General features: G+C 39.5%; 1 protein-coding gene across 1 annotated transcript; it reads right to left on the reverse strand.

The window, feature by feature from the left end:
- Positions 1–4,524: 4,524 nt before the first annotated feature.
- LOC122556301 (vomeronasal type-2 receptor 1-like) lies at positions 4,525–17,493 on the reverse strand. The gene is made up of 5 exons (XM_043702929.1): positions 16,994–17,493; positions 12,748–13,590; positions 9,803–10,030; positions 6,402–6,525; positions 4,525–5,719 (listed from the first exon to the last, which is right to left on the reverse strand). The coding sequence occupies exons 1-5, from the start codon at positions 17,258–17,260 to the stop codon at positions 4,800–4,802; spliced, it is 2,382 nt and encodes a 793-aa protein (XP_043558864.1). The 5' UTR covers positions 17,261–17,493; the 3' UTR covers positions 4,525–4,799.
- Positions 17,494–17,920: the final 427 nt, after the last annotated feature.

The raw sequence follows: 17,920 nt of genomic DNA on the forward strand, positions 1-17,920 counted from the left end.
AGATGGAGTTTAATTTAGATAAATGCAATGTGCTGCATTTTGGGAAAGTAAGCTTGAGCAGGACTTATACACTTAATGGTAAGGTCCTAGGGAATGTTGCTGAACAAAGAGACCTTGGAGTGCAGGTTCATAGCTCCTTGAAAGTGGAGTCGCAGGTAGATAGGATAGTGAAGAAGGCATTTGATATGCTTTCCTTTATTGGTCAGAGTATTGAGTACAGGAGTTGGGAGGTCATGTTGCGCTGCACAGGATATTGGTTAGGCCACTGTTGGAATATTGCATGCAATTCTGGTCTCCTTCCTATCGGAAAGATGTTGTGAAACTTGAAAGGATTCAGAAAAGATTTACAAGGATGTTGCCGGGGTTGGAGGATTTGAGCTCACAGGGAGAGGCTGAACAGGCTGGGGCTGTTTTCCCTGGAGTGTTGGAGGCTGAGGGGTGACCTTATAGAGGTTTACAAAATTATGAGGGGCATGGATAGGATAAATAGGCAAAGTCTTTTCCCTGGTTTGGGGAGTCCAGAACTAAAGGGTATAGGTTTAGGGTGAGAGGGGAAAGATATAAAAGAGACCTTTTTCACACAAAAATTGGTATGTGTATGGAATGAGCTGCCAGAGGAAGTGGTGGAGGCTGGTACAATTGCAACATTTGAGAGGCATTTGGATGGGTATATGAATAGGAAGGGTTTGGAGGGATATGGGCCAATGCTGACAGGTGGGACTAGATTGTGTTGGGATTTCTGGTCGGCATGGATGGGTTGGATCGAAGGGTCTGTTTCCATGCTGTACATCTCTAAGACTCTATGACTATGACTGGAACCATTTAGTTCAATGTCCTCTGATTCATCACAAAAGCTGATATTAAAAGTGAAAGCGGAATAAGCAGATCTATACAATAAAGCTGAAGTATGGACAGGTGACTTTGTATGTGTTTTAGTTGACTGCAATACATGAATATTGGATGGTTTCTGACCATGCTTCTTACTGTGACAACATGCTTCTGTGAGCTAACATCTTCAACACAGGTGCACATAAGAAACAACAGAGGAAGCTCTCAGCAGTGGAGCAAGATTCATGGCAAGAGTGGCATCAAATCCTCCCTCATCAAAAGACACTGTGCAAAACAGCAGCCCAGCATTCCCTGTTAAATTGCAGTTTACTCTGTGTTTTCTTCTGATCCATTGCTCATGAATGGTTAAAACTGGTTGAGTTGAGTAGATTTTGAAAATGTATCTGTTCTCACTATGTTGCAAATCTTTCGAGTAAAGCTGTAAAATAGTAAATGCAAGTAAATGTGAAAATTATGAACAATCAATTCAGCTGCAAAAAATGGGTGTGCCATGAACTTGCTGAGTCCTTGAAGTGTGCCTTGGTACTGAAAAGTTTGGGAACCACTGCCTTAGACAGTACATTCCAAAGCTATGACCACTACCATCTAGAAGGACAAGGGCAGCTGATACATGGTGACCTGCAAGTTTTCCTCCGAGCCACTCACCATCCTGACTTGGGCATATACCGCTATTCCTTCAGTGACACTGGGTCAAAATCCTGAAACATCCTCCTTAATGGCATTGTGGGTCTGCTGACAGGATATAGACTTCAGTGGTTCAAGAAGGCAGCAAATTATCATCTTCTTGAGGGCAACTGGGGTTGGGAAATAAATGCTGGCTTAACCATTGATACCCTCATCCCATGTGTGAATCATCATTGCACCTTCCATGACAACAGTCCAGTGACACAGTGGTTACCATGCTGCCTTGAGTGACTGTCTGTGCGGTGTTTGTATGGGCCTCTGATTCCACCAAGTACTCTGGTTTCCTCCCACAGTCCAAAGATGTATGGGTTAGGTGGATTGGCCATGCTAAGTTACCCCATAGTGTTCAGGGATGTACAGGCTAGGTGATTAAACATGGGGAATTCAGGGTTATGGGGATGTGGGTCTGGGTGGGATACACTTTAAAGGGTTGGTGTAGATACAATAGACTGAAATGGCCTCTATTTGCACTGTAGGGATTCTTTGATAAAGCCACTGAGCTACTTCTTGAATAAAAGAACATTCAACCCATCAACACCCCTCTTCTATATCCTTAATGCCATCAGTCTCCAGACATGTATTGATGGTTGTTTTGAACCTGCTTAATGATTGAGTTTCCATAGCTCTTTGGGGTAGAGAATTCCAAAATTCACCACCCTTTGAGTGAAGAAATTGAGTGAAAAAGGGTCTAGAATCACCAGCCAGGGAAAACATCCTATCTGTATCTAACCTGACATGACCTAAAAGAATTTTATAAGTTTCAATGAAATCATTCCTCAAAATTCTAAGAAAACAGGTCCAGTTTCCTCAATCTCTGTTCATGTGACAATCCTTCCATCCTAGAGATTTATCTAGTCAACTTCTGTTGCACTTCTACAATAAGTATATCCTTCCTTTGATAAGGAGAACAAAACTCTGCACAATACTGCAGATGAGGTCTCACCAAGGCTCCATACAGCAGCAGCAAATATCTTTACTTCTGTACTCAAATCCTCTCAAAATGATTACCAACACATTGTTGCCTTCATTAGTGATTGTTGCACTTGCATGCCAGCTTTTAGTGACATGTGATAAAAATACCCAGATTCCATTAGACATTCAACTTCTCGTCACTTTTTTTTCTACTGGATAGAATAATTTCACATTTGTTCACATTATATTCCATCTTTCTTGTTCTTGCCCATTCATAAATCCTGTCCAAGTCCTTTTGACGCTTCCTTGCACCTTCCCACAAATTATATTATCAGCCAATTTGGTGTCATTAACACATTTGGAAATATTACAATTGGCTCCCATTTATATGGATTGTGAACAGTTGTGGGGAGAAAGTGAGGTCTGCAGATGCTGGAGATCAGAGCTGAAAATGTGTTGCTGGTAAAGCACAACAGGTCAGGCAGCATCCAAGGAGCAGGAGAATCGACGTTTCAGGCATAAGCCCTTCATCAGGAATGAGGAAAGTGTGTTCAGCAGGCTAAGATAACAGTTGTGAGCCTAGCACTGACTCTTGAAGTACTTTACTAATCACAACATGCCATCCTGAGAATGATCTGGTTTTTTTTTGTCTCTTTCTGCCTATTAATCAATTTTCAATCCATAATCTCATAATAAAGGGTCACCCACTTAAGGAGATGAGAAGGAATTTCTTCTGTTAGAGGGCAGTGAAGTGTAGAATTATTGAAGCATGGGGCTCTCAAGGCTGGCTCATTGAGTATATTCAAGGCTGAGATAGACTGTAAAAGCTTCAAGGCTTATGGGAAAAAGGTGGGAAAATAGAGTTGAGGATTATTGGGTCAGCAATGATCTTATTAAACGGTGGAACAATCTTGATGGGTTGAATGACCTACTACAGCTCCTATATCTTTTAGTCTTGTGGTCTTGTGGCTGGACAGATTTCTCTGATTTGGGAATCATGAGTCACAGTCTCAGGATACAGGCTATACCATTATGTGGGCAGCATGGTGGCTCAATGGTTATCACTATTGCCTTCAATAGTCAGGGATCTGGTTTGATTTCTAACCTCAGACAATGGTCTGTGTGGAGTTTGCATGTTCTCCCCGTGTCTGCAAGGGTTTCCTCCGGATGCTCTGGTTTCCTCCCACAGTGCAAAGATTTACAGTTTAGGTGTATTGACCATGCTAAGTTGCCTCATAATGGGGCAATAGGATGTACAGGCTATGTGGATTAGCTATTATAAATTCAGGGTTATGGAGATGGTGGGGTTTGGATCTGGTTGGGATGTTCTTTAGAGGGTCAGTGCAGACTCGATGGGCTGAATGGCATCTATCTGCACTGTAGGGATTCTATAACATTCTAAGACTAGATGAGGAAAATGTTCTTCACTCAAAGAGTAGTGAATCTGTGGAATTCTCTACCACAGAGAGTTACAGACGCCAAGTTATTGAATATATTCAAGAAAGAGATGATTTTTTAAATTGTTGAGGCATCAAGGGGTATGAGGAGAAAGCCAGAAAATGGCTCTCAAATAAAAGATCAGCCTGGTCATATTAAAAGGCAGAGCAGGTTAAAAGGCCAAATGACCTATCCCTGCTCCGAGTTTCTATGTTATAACAAATTCTTACATTATCCCTTCTATTGATGTCAAGCTAACAGATTTGTAGTTCTCTACTCTAACTCACCTTTCTTTCTTAAATAAGAGTGGGAATTACATTTGCTACCTCACAATCATTGAAATCAATGGAAATAAAAGTCAAGAGAGTAGTAAGTGACTGTCAACTCACCAACATGCATTTTCTGTCATTGTATAAAATTAAGATAAGCCCCACTGTATGAGGAAAGTTTTTGACAAATTAAAATTTCTGTTGTCCAGTTCCTCCTTAAAATAATTTAGACAATGATTACTAATAGAGTGTAGAAATGAAATAATTTCCAATTCAGAATATGTATTTTATTTTCGAAAGTCTCAAATAGACAAATGGAAAGCATTACGATAAAAATAGTTCAAGAACGTTATCATTTCTGAAGGGCTGAGAAACTAACTTTGTGTCACTGTTTAATTTACCTATTTTCTATTTCTGAATGAATATTTCAATTATAATAACATAGCACAATTATTTGAAATTCTATTTTCATTTTATCTCAGGGCCCAAGAATTTGTTTAAATGGGGAACGAAGTACAGCACTTTTTACATTCAAAACATGCCAAAGCTGTTCACAGATCCATAATCAGACGAAAAATGACACCAAACTAAAGAAAATATTATGAGGGTAACTGAAAGCATGTTCAAAGTAGTAGGTTTTAAGGACCTTTAAGTTTTGGAGGTGGATTTTGCAGTTAGATGTGCACGATCCATCAAACCACGTTTTGTGTTCAATTCAGGCCGCAGTAAAAGAACATAACATTTAGGAAAGAAGATGCAAAGAAGAAGGCCAAAGCTTGAGGACAGGATAGCAAATATTTCTATTGCAACTAAATATTTTCCTTTACTACTGAAGTAAGCTGGTAGGAAGGATACCCATACAGCAAAAAAGATAAATAGGCTAAAAGTGATAAATTTTGCTTCATTGAAATTGTTAGGCAATTTTCGGGCAAGAAATGCCAAAACGAAACCAAGAACAGATAAGAATCCAACGTATCCCAAATTGCCAAAGAACGCATGTTCAGATCCTTTGCTGCATTCTAGAATGATTTTTCCAACTGCAGCCTTTGTGTTTTTCTGCACAGCAATTGGTAATGAGAACAATAACCCGACACAGATGCATATCTGAATAAGCATTGCGGCCGTGACAACCAAACGGTGATGTATGGGCTGGAAATGTTTTAATACATTTTGGTTGGGTGTTGTTATTCTAAAAGCCAATACCACCACTACAGTTTTAACAAGGATGCATGATAGGCACAATGTAAAGCTGATGCCAAATCCTATTTGACGGAGGACACAAAATTCAACTGAAGGTTTGCCAATAAATGCAAGAGAAGTCAGGAAACACAGCATTAAAGAAAATAGGAGGAGAAAACTAAGCTCATAATTATTAGCTCTTACAATGGGCGTATTCATGAACTTTATAAATATCAGAATAACAGCTACAGAGATAGTAACCCCTAATATTGAAAAAAAAGTCAAAACGCTCCCCAATGGTTCGTAGAAAGACAGGAACTCCACCTCCTTCGGTACACACTGATCCTTATTTATATTTGACCAGTAATCCTCAGGACACTGAAAACATTCTGTGGAACATGAAAACAAAATCAATACTTCAAATAATTTGAAAACTATTATTTAATTTCATTATAACTTTTAAAAGAAATAACTGAATTGACATCGTATGATGCAAACATATCCCTTACACAATCAGAAAGTGGATAATTTCTCCACATTGGCCTTTATTGTTCTTTTCAATTTCTGTTGTGATTTGGTTACTATGTCAACACTATCAAGAAAATCTGTGAGTTAGCATCATTTTAGCAATCTGAACCAGACAGACATAACCAGCAAAACTTCATGCCTTTTCTGAGGCATGTTTGAAAGTGGTGGTATTTAAACAGGTCAGAGGTGTTGAATGGGGCCCTTGTCACTTCCTTGCATCTGCCCCAATATGTCTATCTATAAATCTTCCTACTACACTGCTCATTGAGGCTCTGAGGAGAATTTGCTGAACATAAAATAGAACAAAAGTTAAAATGGACAGAGTTCATAGTTACAGATCATTCTCATCAAGAGGAAACTCTTCTGCCTGCAGCCAGAGTTCAGATCTTTGTTGCAGAATCAAGAAGAGAATATGCTAATGAGCAAACAACAGGATATAAAACATGTGACTCACAGACATTGTCAATTCAGGTCACAGCGTACATGTATAAGGGTGTGTCAAGCTGCCAGTTCAAATTTATTTTGATTATTATGTAAGTTTACCTGTGCCATTTGATATCTCTCCATCGGCACATGGAATGCAATCAAAGCAGCAGATTGGTTGTCCTTGCTGAACTCTTTTCCGAGTTCCTGGTTTGCAATTTTTACTGCATACAGAATGGGGAACCTTGGCAATGGAAAAAGACAATAGCACACAATAAAATTAAGCTGAAATAATGTTTCTTGTAACTTGTTTACTACACTGTTAGTGTGTGTGGTTTTACTTAGCATCTCAATTCATTTCAGAGCCTGATGGCTCTGACATCCATCATTATGAAGTGCTTCGAGAGATTAGTAGTTACACAGATGAGCTCCAGCCTTCCAAATTGTCTTGATCCACTACAATCAGCTTACCATCGCAATAGGTCCACAGCAGATACCATCTCGCTGGCCCTACACTCGTCCCTATAACATCTGGATAAGAAGGAGACTTACAACAGACTCTTATTTATTGACTTTAGCTCCATCTTCAACACCATAATTCCAACCAAAATAATCTCCAAACTCTGCTCCCCTCTCTGTAACTGGATTCTCGACTTTCTGACCTGCAGACCGCAATCAGTAAGGATGGGTGACAACATCTCTTCCACAATAATCTTCAACATCAGTGCCCTGCAAAGCTGCATATTCAGACCCTTATGATCTCCTTATACACTCACAAATTCAGCTCCAACTCTATTTACAAACTTGATAATGACATCACCATAGTAGGTCAGATCTCAAACAATGACATGGCAGAGTTCTGGAAGGAGGCAGACAACTTAGTGGCATGGTGTAAAGGCAACAATCTCCCTCAATGTCATAAAAATGAAGGAACTGATCATCGACTCCAGGAAGCGAAGTAGAGGACATGCCCTGTCTGTGTCAATGGTGCTAAGGTGGAGTGGGCGAGAGCTTCAAGTTCCTAGGAGTAAATATCACAGCAATCTATCCTGGTCCATCTGCGTTGATGCTACTGTCAAGAACGCACACCAATATCTCTACTAAGAAAGACTAAGGAAATTCAGCATGTCCACAATGATTTACTGATTTTTATAGATGCATCATAGAAAGCATCCTATCCTAATGCATCACAGCTTGGTATGGCAACTGCTCTCCCCAAGACCACAAGAAATTACAGAGAGTTGTGAAAGCAGCCCAGTCCATTATGAAAACTAGTCTTCTTTCCACTGACTCTGTCTACATTTCTCACTGATAGAATCAAAGACCCAACCCCACACAGGTTATAATTTCTTTCACCCTCTTCCATTCAGCAGAAGATACAAAAGTTTAAAAACACGAAACAACAGGTTTAAGAACATCTTCTTCCCCACTGTTATCAGACTTATGAATGAACCTCTCATATATTAGAGTTGATCTTTGTCTGACCTTCTGTAACACTATATTCTGTATTCAGTTCTATTATCCTGACATACTTATGCAAGGTATGATTTATCTGGTTAGCATGCAAAACAATACTTTTCACTGTATCTTGATACATGTGACAATAAAAAATCAAATCAAATCAGTATTTACATTAATTTACATGAAATCGAAAGAGAGCATTGTATTTTCAGTGTTAACACAGATGGTTGTTTCACTGGGTGTCAGTGTAGTGCTGAGTGTATCTTACCAACACCAGGATGGCTGCTGGCTGCTGGCTGCATGCATGTGTGCAGTTTCTGGTGATAATGTAACATGCCACGATAAAGCTTTCTGGCTATCCGCTTAGCTGCCCTCCTAGCTGCTTCCCTCCTGGCTGCTTCCCTCCTGGCTGCTTCCCTCCTGGCTACCAACCCCTTCACTTGCTGCCAACCACAGGACCGCACCCTTGTTACTGGATGCATTGCTTGGCATTTCACTCAGGGGGTGGGGCAATGTGCAAGTTGACAGCTGAAGCAATAACTGCTGTTTCTGAGTCTGCCTTTGGTCAATTCACTTCAGGTGCAACTCTTGCAAGGAAGCTTTGTCTTTACAGTACACCAGGAAGTCAACAGGTGATCACTGCATCCTGCTCTCACCCACTGGAACCAGGTATCAACAGAGTTCGGTCTGCTTTACAGCTTCTGACACTGCTATGCACTATTATGCATAAAGCTGATGTTTCTCCTGTTCAATATCCTCATTTTCCTCCTTGGAAGTCTGCCCTAGCTCTCCTAACACTTCAGAGTCCATCACATACCCTTCCTGCCTCTTCCAGTTGTCCAGAACACAGCATGCATGCTAGGATTATGTGACATACCCTGTCTGGGGTATACCACAAGGAGTATACCACAAGGTGGTATACCTTCTCTGGAGTATACCACCAGGCCACCCCTCCCCTCCCTCCCCACACTGATCCAAGTATAGGAATATCATTTTCAGCAGGTCAATCAGCTATTGCATTATGGTACTGATCAAAATATGTATCTATGCTCCATCTCAGTCAAGAACATGTGTGATGGAATCATCAGCCATGGTTGCCGAAAGTAGCTCTCATCTCCCAGTACCCATCTTTGTCAGGCATCAGAACCTTGAAATGAAGCATAAACACAAAAGTTCTTGAGAACTTAGGCATCATAGCAGCTCAGAGGTGACCTGGCACAGACGTCTAGAATATGATATCAATGATCACAGATGAATATGGAATATTTTCTAATTGATAAAGTCAGTTGCATATAATGTGTCCCACTCCATGCGACATGTGTACAATCTATCATGGGTTGCACCCAAATCTCACTGGCCACGCTACAGGACAGAATCAGCAAATTGTGGTAAATAATCTAGCTAATGTGTTTATAGCTGTAGCATTCAATTTCAGTTAGCTATTTGTGAAATCAGTTGCAATAGAGCTTGCAGTGTAAGGCCTTACTTGTGCTGAATTTGAAGCACAACCACCTGTAATGAAATTATTGAGCAAATAGATGTAAACACATCCTACAGCTGGTGTTCCACCAGTTCAGTAGTAAATATTGATATATGGAAGATTTCTAATTTTCATCTTCTTTACAGTCCACAGTCTCTACCACAAAACATGTATAGATCTTTCAAGCTATTCAAATTTGGGCGGCACGGTGGCACAGTGGTTAGCACTGCTGCCTCACAGCGCCAGAGACCCGGGTTCAATTCCCGCCTCAGGCGACTGACTGTGTGGAGTTTGCACGTTCTCCCCGTGTCTGCGTGGGTTTCCTCCGGGTGCTCCGGTTTCCACCCACAGTCCAAAGATGTGCAGGTCAGGTGAATTGGCCATACTAAATTGCCCGTAGTGTTAGGTAAAGGGTAAATGTTGGGGTATGGGTGGGTTGGTGTGGACTTGTTGGGCCGAAGGGCCTGCATCCACACTGTAATGTAATCTAATCTAAAAAAAAACTTGCATAATCTCAGAGATTCATTTAAAATACTTCTATATCTGTTCTGTAAACCTGGGCTCTTGTAAATAAATATACCTCTAATTCACCAGTATTCCAGATGAGATCCTTCTCCCTAATGGTAAGTTGATGTCCTGGAGCTGCTCTAGCATCGTAACGTCCAACTTTCACAAATTTAATTACACCATCTGTGGTTACTTGCCAGTTTATTATGTCATATACGGCTGAAACATCACCATTTTTATCAAAATATCGTTCATTTCCTGATTGGTCAATAAACCTGACTTTCTTCATATAATGTAGAAGCTATAAGGCAAATGTACAATAATAAACAGTTTTAAACACAATCACACCACAAAAAGAAGAATCAATATAGCAATATACATAACATATATGTAACAATATCAATTGGCTCTGCTCTTCAAACAATTATTTCTAAAAACGGTTGTCATTATTATCTATTAAAAGGGATCTCAATGTTGCGATAGCTGACATAGACTTCTTTAAAAATCTTGGATTTGGTTGTTTGTTTAATAAGCCCTTCTGTTGAACATGTCGTAATTTTCTTTTAAAAATTAACATGATTTTTGTGAGAACCATTTCACCAATGTTTGTTTGAGAAATTATAAGCCTTTTCTTTCCAACTGATTTTCATTAAAAATCTGAACAAAAAGTAAGAGTTAGGTTTGAAAATTGTCACATCAGTTTTTCACTCAATTAACATCCATGCAATTTTCTGTATGGATTTTCTGCCATTGGTTGCATCTGCTAATTTTAAAAGCTTCTTTATATTAGTTTCACCTATGATGTTTTGATACCCTTTATACAAATATCTACTGTTACTACCAGGAAGTTATTGTTTCCAGAATATGTCAATTTAAATTATTTTGCATGCTTCTTTACAAATTTATCCTAATGATTGCAAGTATACACTAAACCCAACTTGTTAACTTCTCATTTTCTTTTAGATGTTGAGTTTATTATAGTAAACAAGCTCACTAATAGCATCACAATGAGTTTCCCCATGTGAAGGTCGGAGAAAATTGCTACAGATGTTCAAATCCATACTGAAACCAAAGATTGCTGCAAATCACAGTGGGTCAGGCAGCTTCTGTGGAGAATGTGAATGCTTGGCACTGCAATTTTCATGAAAAACAAAAAAGATGAAAAAGATGTGCAAAACAAGAGTCACATCAGAAATGCCCTGGAGATCCCCCCCCCCCCCCCCCATCTCACTGCCCTCAGACCCATGTTAATACACAAACCAGAAAAATCTAAACCTGATAAAGGAGCATTTCTTTCACACTGCAACAATATAAACCGGCATGTCATATGCAATTTCTGACTAACTTCCAGCAGTCCCTCAAAGTACTGGATGGGTTAAAATTTCCTTTAAATGAATATTGAAAAGACTGAAACAATTGTGTTCAGTCTCAATGACAAACTTTGCTTCTTCACCAAAGTCCCTTTCTCTAACAACTGCTTGAGACTAAAGAAGGTTGTTCCCAATCTTGATAGAATATTCGATCCAGAGAGGAGCTTTAAATCCTATATCAGTAATATCATTAAAGCCCATAACTTGTCTGATTCCACCTTACCTCAGATCTCCTGCTGCTGAGACTTTCATCTGTGCCTTGTACTATTCAAATTCATTCGCGACGCCTCCCATTTCTACTTTGCTTGGTGACCATGTCTTCAGTTGTTAAGGCCCTAAGCTCAGGAATTCCAAGCCTCGGTCTCTCAACTCACTTTCTATCTTTAAGACACTCCTTAAACTGTCCTTTTTGATGTATTTTGGTTATCTGCATTTCTTTTTATGTGGCTCCATTTCAAATTTGGTTTGTAACGCCACAGCAACTATCTTATTATGTTTTATTATATTAAATGAGCTATCTGAACACAAGTTTTATGAGTAGCAGGACAGTTCGTTAAGATCATAAGACCATATCACATAGAAGCATAAGTAGGTCATCCAGCCCACTGAGCCTGCTTTGCCATTCAATGAGATCATGGCTGATCTTTTAATCCTCAATTCCACTTTCCTGCCTTGTCTCCATAACCCTTGACTTCCTGACTGATTAAGAATCTGTCTGATATGTTTGGTGACCCAGTGTCTAGAGCCCTCTGCAGTAAACAGTTCCACAGATTCACTATCCTCTGAGAGAAGAAATTCCTCCTCATCTTTGTTTTAAGTGGGTGACTCGTTGTTCCGAGATTGTGCCCTCTGGTCCTAGACTTGACTTCCCACCTATTTTTGTGTCATCTGCAAATGTAGCTATTGTATATTCGGTTTCCTCATCCAAGTCATTAATGTATATCATAAACAATTGTGGCCCTGGCACTGATCCTTGTGGTACTCCACCATTTACAGATTGACATCCTGAAATGCCCCCACCCCCATCCCAAATCTCTGTCTTCTATTAGTCAGCCACTTTTCTGTCCATGCTGATATATATTAGTTCCAACACCATGGGCTCATATCTTATTAAGTAGCCTAGTGTATGGTACCTTATCAAATGTCTTCTGAAAATCCAAATGTATTACAACTATTGATTCCCCTTTCTGGATCCTACTTGTTACCTCCTCTAATAACTTTAATAAATTTGTCAGTTATGAGTTGCCCTTCGTGAAGCCTTGTTGACTCTGTTTGATAATGATTTTTATAAAATGGTCTGCTGTTGCATCATTGATGAAAACTGAGCTGAATGTGCTTTGCCGTTTTTGGGAGTAGCATCCTAAAACAAGCACCCAGGCTTTGTTTACCAATGTGTACCACTTGTTTACGAGAAGGCTGTAAACATTTGGAAATAGCCAATGTCCAATCTGGCAGCCAAAACACTTCTGGGAGGGATCAGGTGGAGGAGGTTGTTTCTCAAAATTCATTCTCCAAATCTTCATGTCCATCTACAGAACAGATAACCTTTCCCCCATAAAATCTGTCAGCAAAACTTTAAAACTTTAACTGATAAAATCACAAGTGCAAATGATAAGAGAAACAAGTCCAGAACAAAAGCTCAACTAACCTGCCAAGGTTCAAAATCACGTATACTTGCACAGGTTCCATTTTCAAAAGGTCCCTTTCCATTTTCACAGGCCTGCAAATCATGCAGGGCATAAGCGACTGCATAAACAGCATTGTTCACATTGCAGGACACTCGGAAGTTACTGTCATCTGTATAGGAGTGATTAGCAGCCCTCATATCTTCCAGCCCACTGCAGATTTCCTGACTCATGTTTGGTTGCAGTTTATTTTCTTCCTGTACTACAGGTGACCATAAACAATTGAATACCTCTTCCCAAAGTTCTGTTATAAACATATCATGGACAGCTTTAGTTGGATTCGTCTGAAAAAGAAATTCCTGAAGTCCTTCAATGTCACACAAAGGGAGTGTAAGTCCCATTGTTCCAGTCCAGTATTTAGTGTGTTCTTTTTTTATAATAAATAGTGGACCTGATGTACTCCAACCTTCACTTGCTAGCCATGTTCTGTTTGTTATATTTTGTCTAACAATCTCTTCAAGTAAAGGAACAATATTAGTGTCACAAGAGAAAGCAACTATAACCCTTGCAGATGACATTCTTATTACGTCAACAACTTGAAGATATTTTTCTCTAGACTTGACTATTGGAATTGTCTCAGAAAAGGCAATGCACACACCAAAGCTTTCTACTTCTTTTTTAAATATCTGAGCTGCTTGTATGCCATAATCAACATCGTCTGCTAATATTCCCACCCACTTCCAACCAAAGTGCTTCACCAAAAGAACAAAAACCTTGGACTGAAACATATCACTGGGCATTGTGCGAAAAAACGATGGGAATTCTTCTTTATTACTGAGAACTGGAATGGATGAAAAGTAACTAATCTGTGGAAAACAGAAAAAGATAATTAATAGAGGCATTCTTAAATTAATGCAGGTCTTATTTTTAACATGATACAGCTCCCTACTTACAGAATTCTGGTGTTGCATGTATCGGGTTTTTTTACAAACAGGTTCCAGTCGATGGGTGACTCGGATTAAGATTTACACAAGTGCATGAAAACATGTGTCATGGAAACATATTTGCTACAAGTGCTGAATATAAATTTAGCAATGGGTATTTTTTTAATTGGGTATTTTATTATACAGTATTAAATCTACAACAGTAAATACTTGCCAATTTGAACCCAATGTAATAGAAGAATATATTTGAATTTGCTGAATGATCCAGATACAGCGATGATGGAGATGGACCCACCTTTGATAACTTAAGAATGAAACCATACTGACATCTTATCAATTTGGTTCTTTCATATTGCAAACACTCAAGTTTCATCCTACAGAGATGAAATCAGCATAAGTCTCAAAAAGCATCCCTGTTAATAGTTGTTGTTAGAATGGTAAATTTGAGTGAGTTATGTCACTCTTCATAGTGAGACAGTGGAACTACGTTCTGTCCTTTTACTAGTTTAAATTCTACACCCACTCACCACTCCCACCCTCCAGTTCATTAAGCTTTTATAGACAACACAGATACACTCGCAAAAAGGTAAGTAGGAAATGAATGTCTAGATAAAGGACAGACATTAAAATAAATTAATGTTTGAAAATCAAAAGCAGAATAAAAATATGTTTTGCTATTAATTCTCAAGGAATTGGTTTGTTTATTGCAACATTTACACAGTTGAATTAAAGAAGAAAACAATTAGAATAATAATGAAGGAACTTTGTTTCTGTTTAATATTTGATTTTGAAATTTGACTTTGCATTCTGGTTTCAAATATTTTTATACACTTTGATTATGTTCGAACTGTTAAAATCTTGTGCAGGGCTCATATTTTCCTGGTTTTTGTATCAGCTAAGTGGAGGTTTATAACTGGAATGAGAATAGAACATTAATATTTTGAAGACTAAAAAAGTGGATTAAACTTTAATTATGACCTTTATTTAGTAATATATGAACAATGATTCATTGGGCCAGAATTCACAGAAATTGGAATCCCTTCAGTGTGGAAACAGGCCCTTTGGCCCAACGTGTCCACACCAACCCTCTGAACAGTAACCCACCAGGCCCATTCCCCTACCCTATATTTACCCCTGACTAATGCACCTAATCTATGTATCCCTGAACACTGTGGGCAATTTAGCATGGCCGATTCACCTAACCTGCACATCTTTGGACTGTGGGAGGAAACTGGAGCACCTGGAGAAAACCCAGCAGACATGGGGAGAACGTGAAAACTCCACACAGACAGTCACCCGAGGCGGGAATCGAACCCGGGTCCCTGACACTGTGAGGCAGCAGTGCTAACCACTGAGCCACCATGCTTCCCCCGCCCATTGAGTCCAACCCTCCATGTGGAAAATCTGGTACGATGGCGTTGGGCTGCAAAACTGACATTAACTCACAATCAAAAACAAAAATTACTGGAGAAACTCAGCAGATCCGGCACCCTCTGTGGAGTGAAAGCAGAGATAACATTTCAGGTCCAGAGACCAAATATTACATTACCCATTTGACGGTACAGTTAGAGATGTAAGGTGGGTACGCCCATGTTTTTGGGAAAGGTACCTCACGAGGGAATTTCCATGTTCACAATGGGGAACATCTTTACCTTACCAGTTGGTATCCCGTTTTTGCTTTTCCTCCACAAATTCCAAAGCCTGACTCACCTCCCACCACTCCCTGGAGTGCCAATCCCATCTTGCCCAAATGCCTGGACTCACCAGACTCTGGAATCCATGCTGTTTTCTTTGTGGGAGTTCTGACACTGCTGGAACACCAAAATACGTTGGCCAATTACATTGGTCAGTAGCTCTTAAGGATGGGGTTTCCTTCCACTGAGAAGAGCAGATCCCCCACTGAGTTCATTAGTGCCACCCCCAGCACAATATTGTTTTGGGCAGCCTTTGTAATGAGGAGTGAACATTATGGCCTGCCCCTGTTCTCTATAATTTGTAAGATTGTAAACCTTCATGCAAAATTCCCTTTGTTTAATATTTCATGTGAACTGATGAGCCTGTTGTGAAGAAGTTGCTGGCATGGAAGTGCAGTTACGTGTCTGAGTGCCTCCAGGAAGCAACCTAAAGATTTTAATTTATTCACATTGTGACCCCATGACAACAATGGGACTTTGAATTTTAACTTGTATCTGAGTGAAAAGGACACTAGCTATCCTGCCAGATGAATGTAAAACCACACCTCCTCCAAGCCCCACAAAACTTGCCTTGAGGTTATGTGGAGATGCCAGTGTTGGACTGGGGTGAACAAAGTCAGAAATCACATGACACCAACTTTTGGGGTGCGCCTTCATCGCCAGGTGAAGTCTTCAACCTATGAAGGAGCAGTGCTCCAAAAGTTTGGGATTTTAAATAAACCTGGTGGACTATAACCTGGTGTCCTGTCACTTTTGACTTTGTCCCTTGACATAGACTATTCTTCTTTCTTCATGTTAGAATCATCCAAAAAATTTCCTTCCTTTGCTACTGGTGGGGACATCTGGTTCCTGAATTCTTATGCATCTGCTTGGGTTCATGCCCATTTCAGGAAGGAAATAAAATTGATGCACACATATGAGACCCAGGAGTTAAAATATCGAAGCCTGAACTCTGAGTCTACAAGTTCATTTTGCCTTTATTTAGCTGCCATCAGTGACCCCCCACCCCAAAAAAACCCACAGGAAGTTAAAATTGAACCAGATCTTTTCAAATGTTGACAACCTAATCAAAAATAATGAACAAAGCAAAGCATTGTAACTACACCTGTCTTGACAATGACAACAAACTTATACTTATGTAACCTTTTGTAATCTAATAAAACATCCCAAGACAATTCAAGGGAGTATTACAAAATAATGTATGATACTGACGAGATTAAAAATATGGAGAGGGATGAAACCAGGACAGACCAAGGTTGAAAATTTTAACATCAAGATGTTGCTTAAACTTAAACCAATATGAATTAGATGGTACAAGTATAATAGGTGAACAGGATTGCTGAAATTGAAGACAAAAGTGGCAAAGTTTTGGGTGATGTCAAGTTTAAGTTAACAGCAATATATTAACACAAGAGATCCTTATCAATCTCATCTAATAACTAACAGATGTTTGTTTTGAATTGGTCGATCAGGGACATTGTGAAAGCCACCTTTCAGTTAGTTATTTCTTTAGACATCACAGTATAAAATCAATAGAGCTGCAGTTGTAATCAGTCTATCTCTTTAATGTACAATTATGGAAGCACAGTTCCCTACTTAAACATTATCTACCTATGAAGCTTGCCACTCACCTGAGGAAAATTATAAATCCCAAGTATTGATGCCATTGCTATTGAGATTGTTGATGTTGAGGCACCTATTACAGCAGATAAGGAAGAATTTAACTGGCATTGGTAATTTGGTGTGAATTTCTGCTGTCCAGATATCAGAGCAAATGTATCCTTTATAGCTGCAGGAATATTATAGCAAGTATCATAGATGGCATAGCCCAAAGTTATGTTTGGTAAGAGTGCTGGATCGTTATTTATTTCATTAATTGCGAAGATCATTCCTTGCATCCATCGATAGGTCCTAATATTGAAGCTTGAAAGCAAAATTGGCAGTAATTATAATTAACATAATCTTAAAAATTCAAATTTGAGAATAAAAATGCTCAACCTGGAAGCAACATATAAAATGAATTGAGGAGGAACTTGGCCTGGGTAAACTGACATCAAAGAATGTCAGCTAGAAATGTAGTGGACTCCCCTATCTGCCCCTACTTTAAAGAGGAGATCGAGAAGGATTGCCAGAGGAAGCTGTGCCACCTGAATCTGCCAGCCTGGTCTGCCATCACCTGTTGGGTCTGTGCCATCTCCAGGATGTGAAGGAATGGCCAGCAATGCCACAAGAAGGCCATGCAAAGAAGCCTCAGCCAAAGCTATAGTAAATGAGGAGTTTACATGGGTTAACATTAAATAACATGGAGTTTCTAGAAAGGGTGGAAGAAATTTGAGTAGATACCAGTCCTGATTAAGACAAGTAAGGGTAGTAACCATGATTATTATTTTTAATGTTCCAATCCTTTTATATAGGGGAGTGATGCCAGAAGACTGGAGGAGCACAAATGTTGAAATCTTGTTCAAGAAATAATAGAGGAGATTTATTTGAATGGCCAGAGATGAGGAAATAAGAGCTGGAGATAAGGCAGGAACAGGATACTGATTAAGGATGATCAG

Source organism: Chiloscyllium plagiosum, chromosome 13 (assembly GCF_004010195.1).
Source record: "Chiloscyllium plagiosum isolate BGI_BamShark_2017 chromosome 13, ASM401019v2, whole genome shotgun sequence".
NCBI lineage: Eukaryota > Metazoa > Chordata > Chondrichthyes > Orectolobiformes > Hemiscylliidae > Chiloscyllium > Chiloscyllium plagiosum.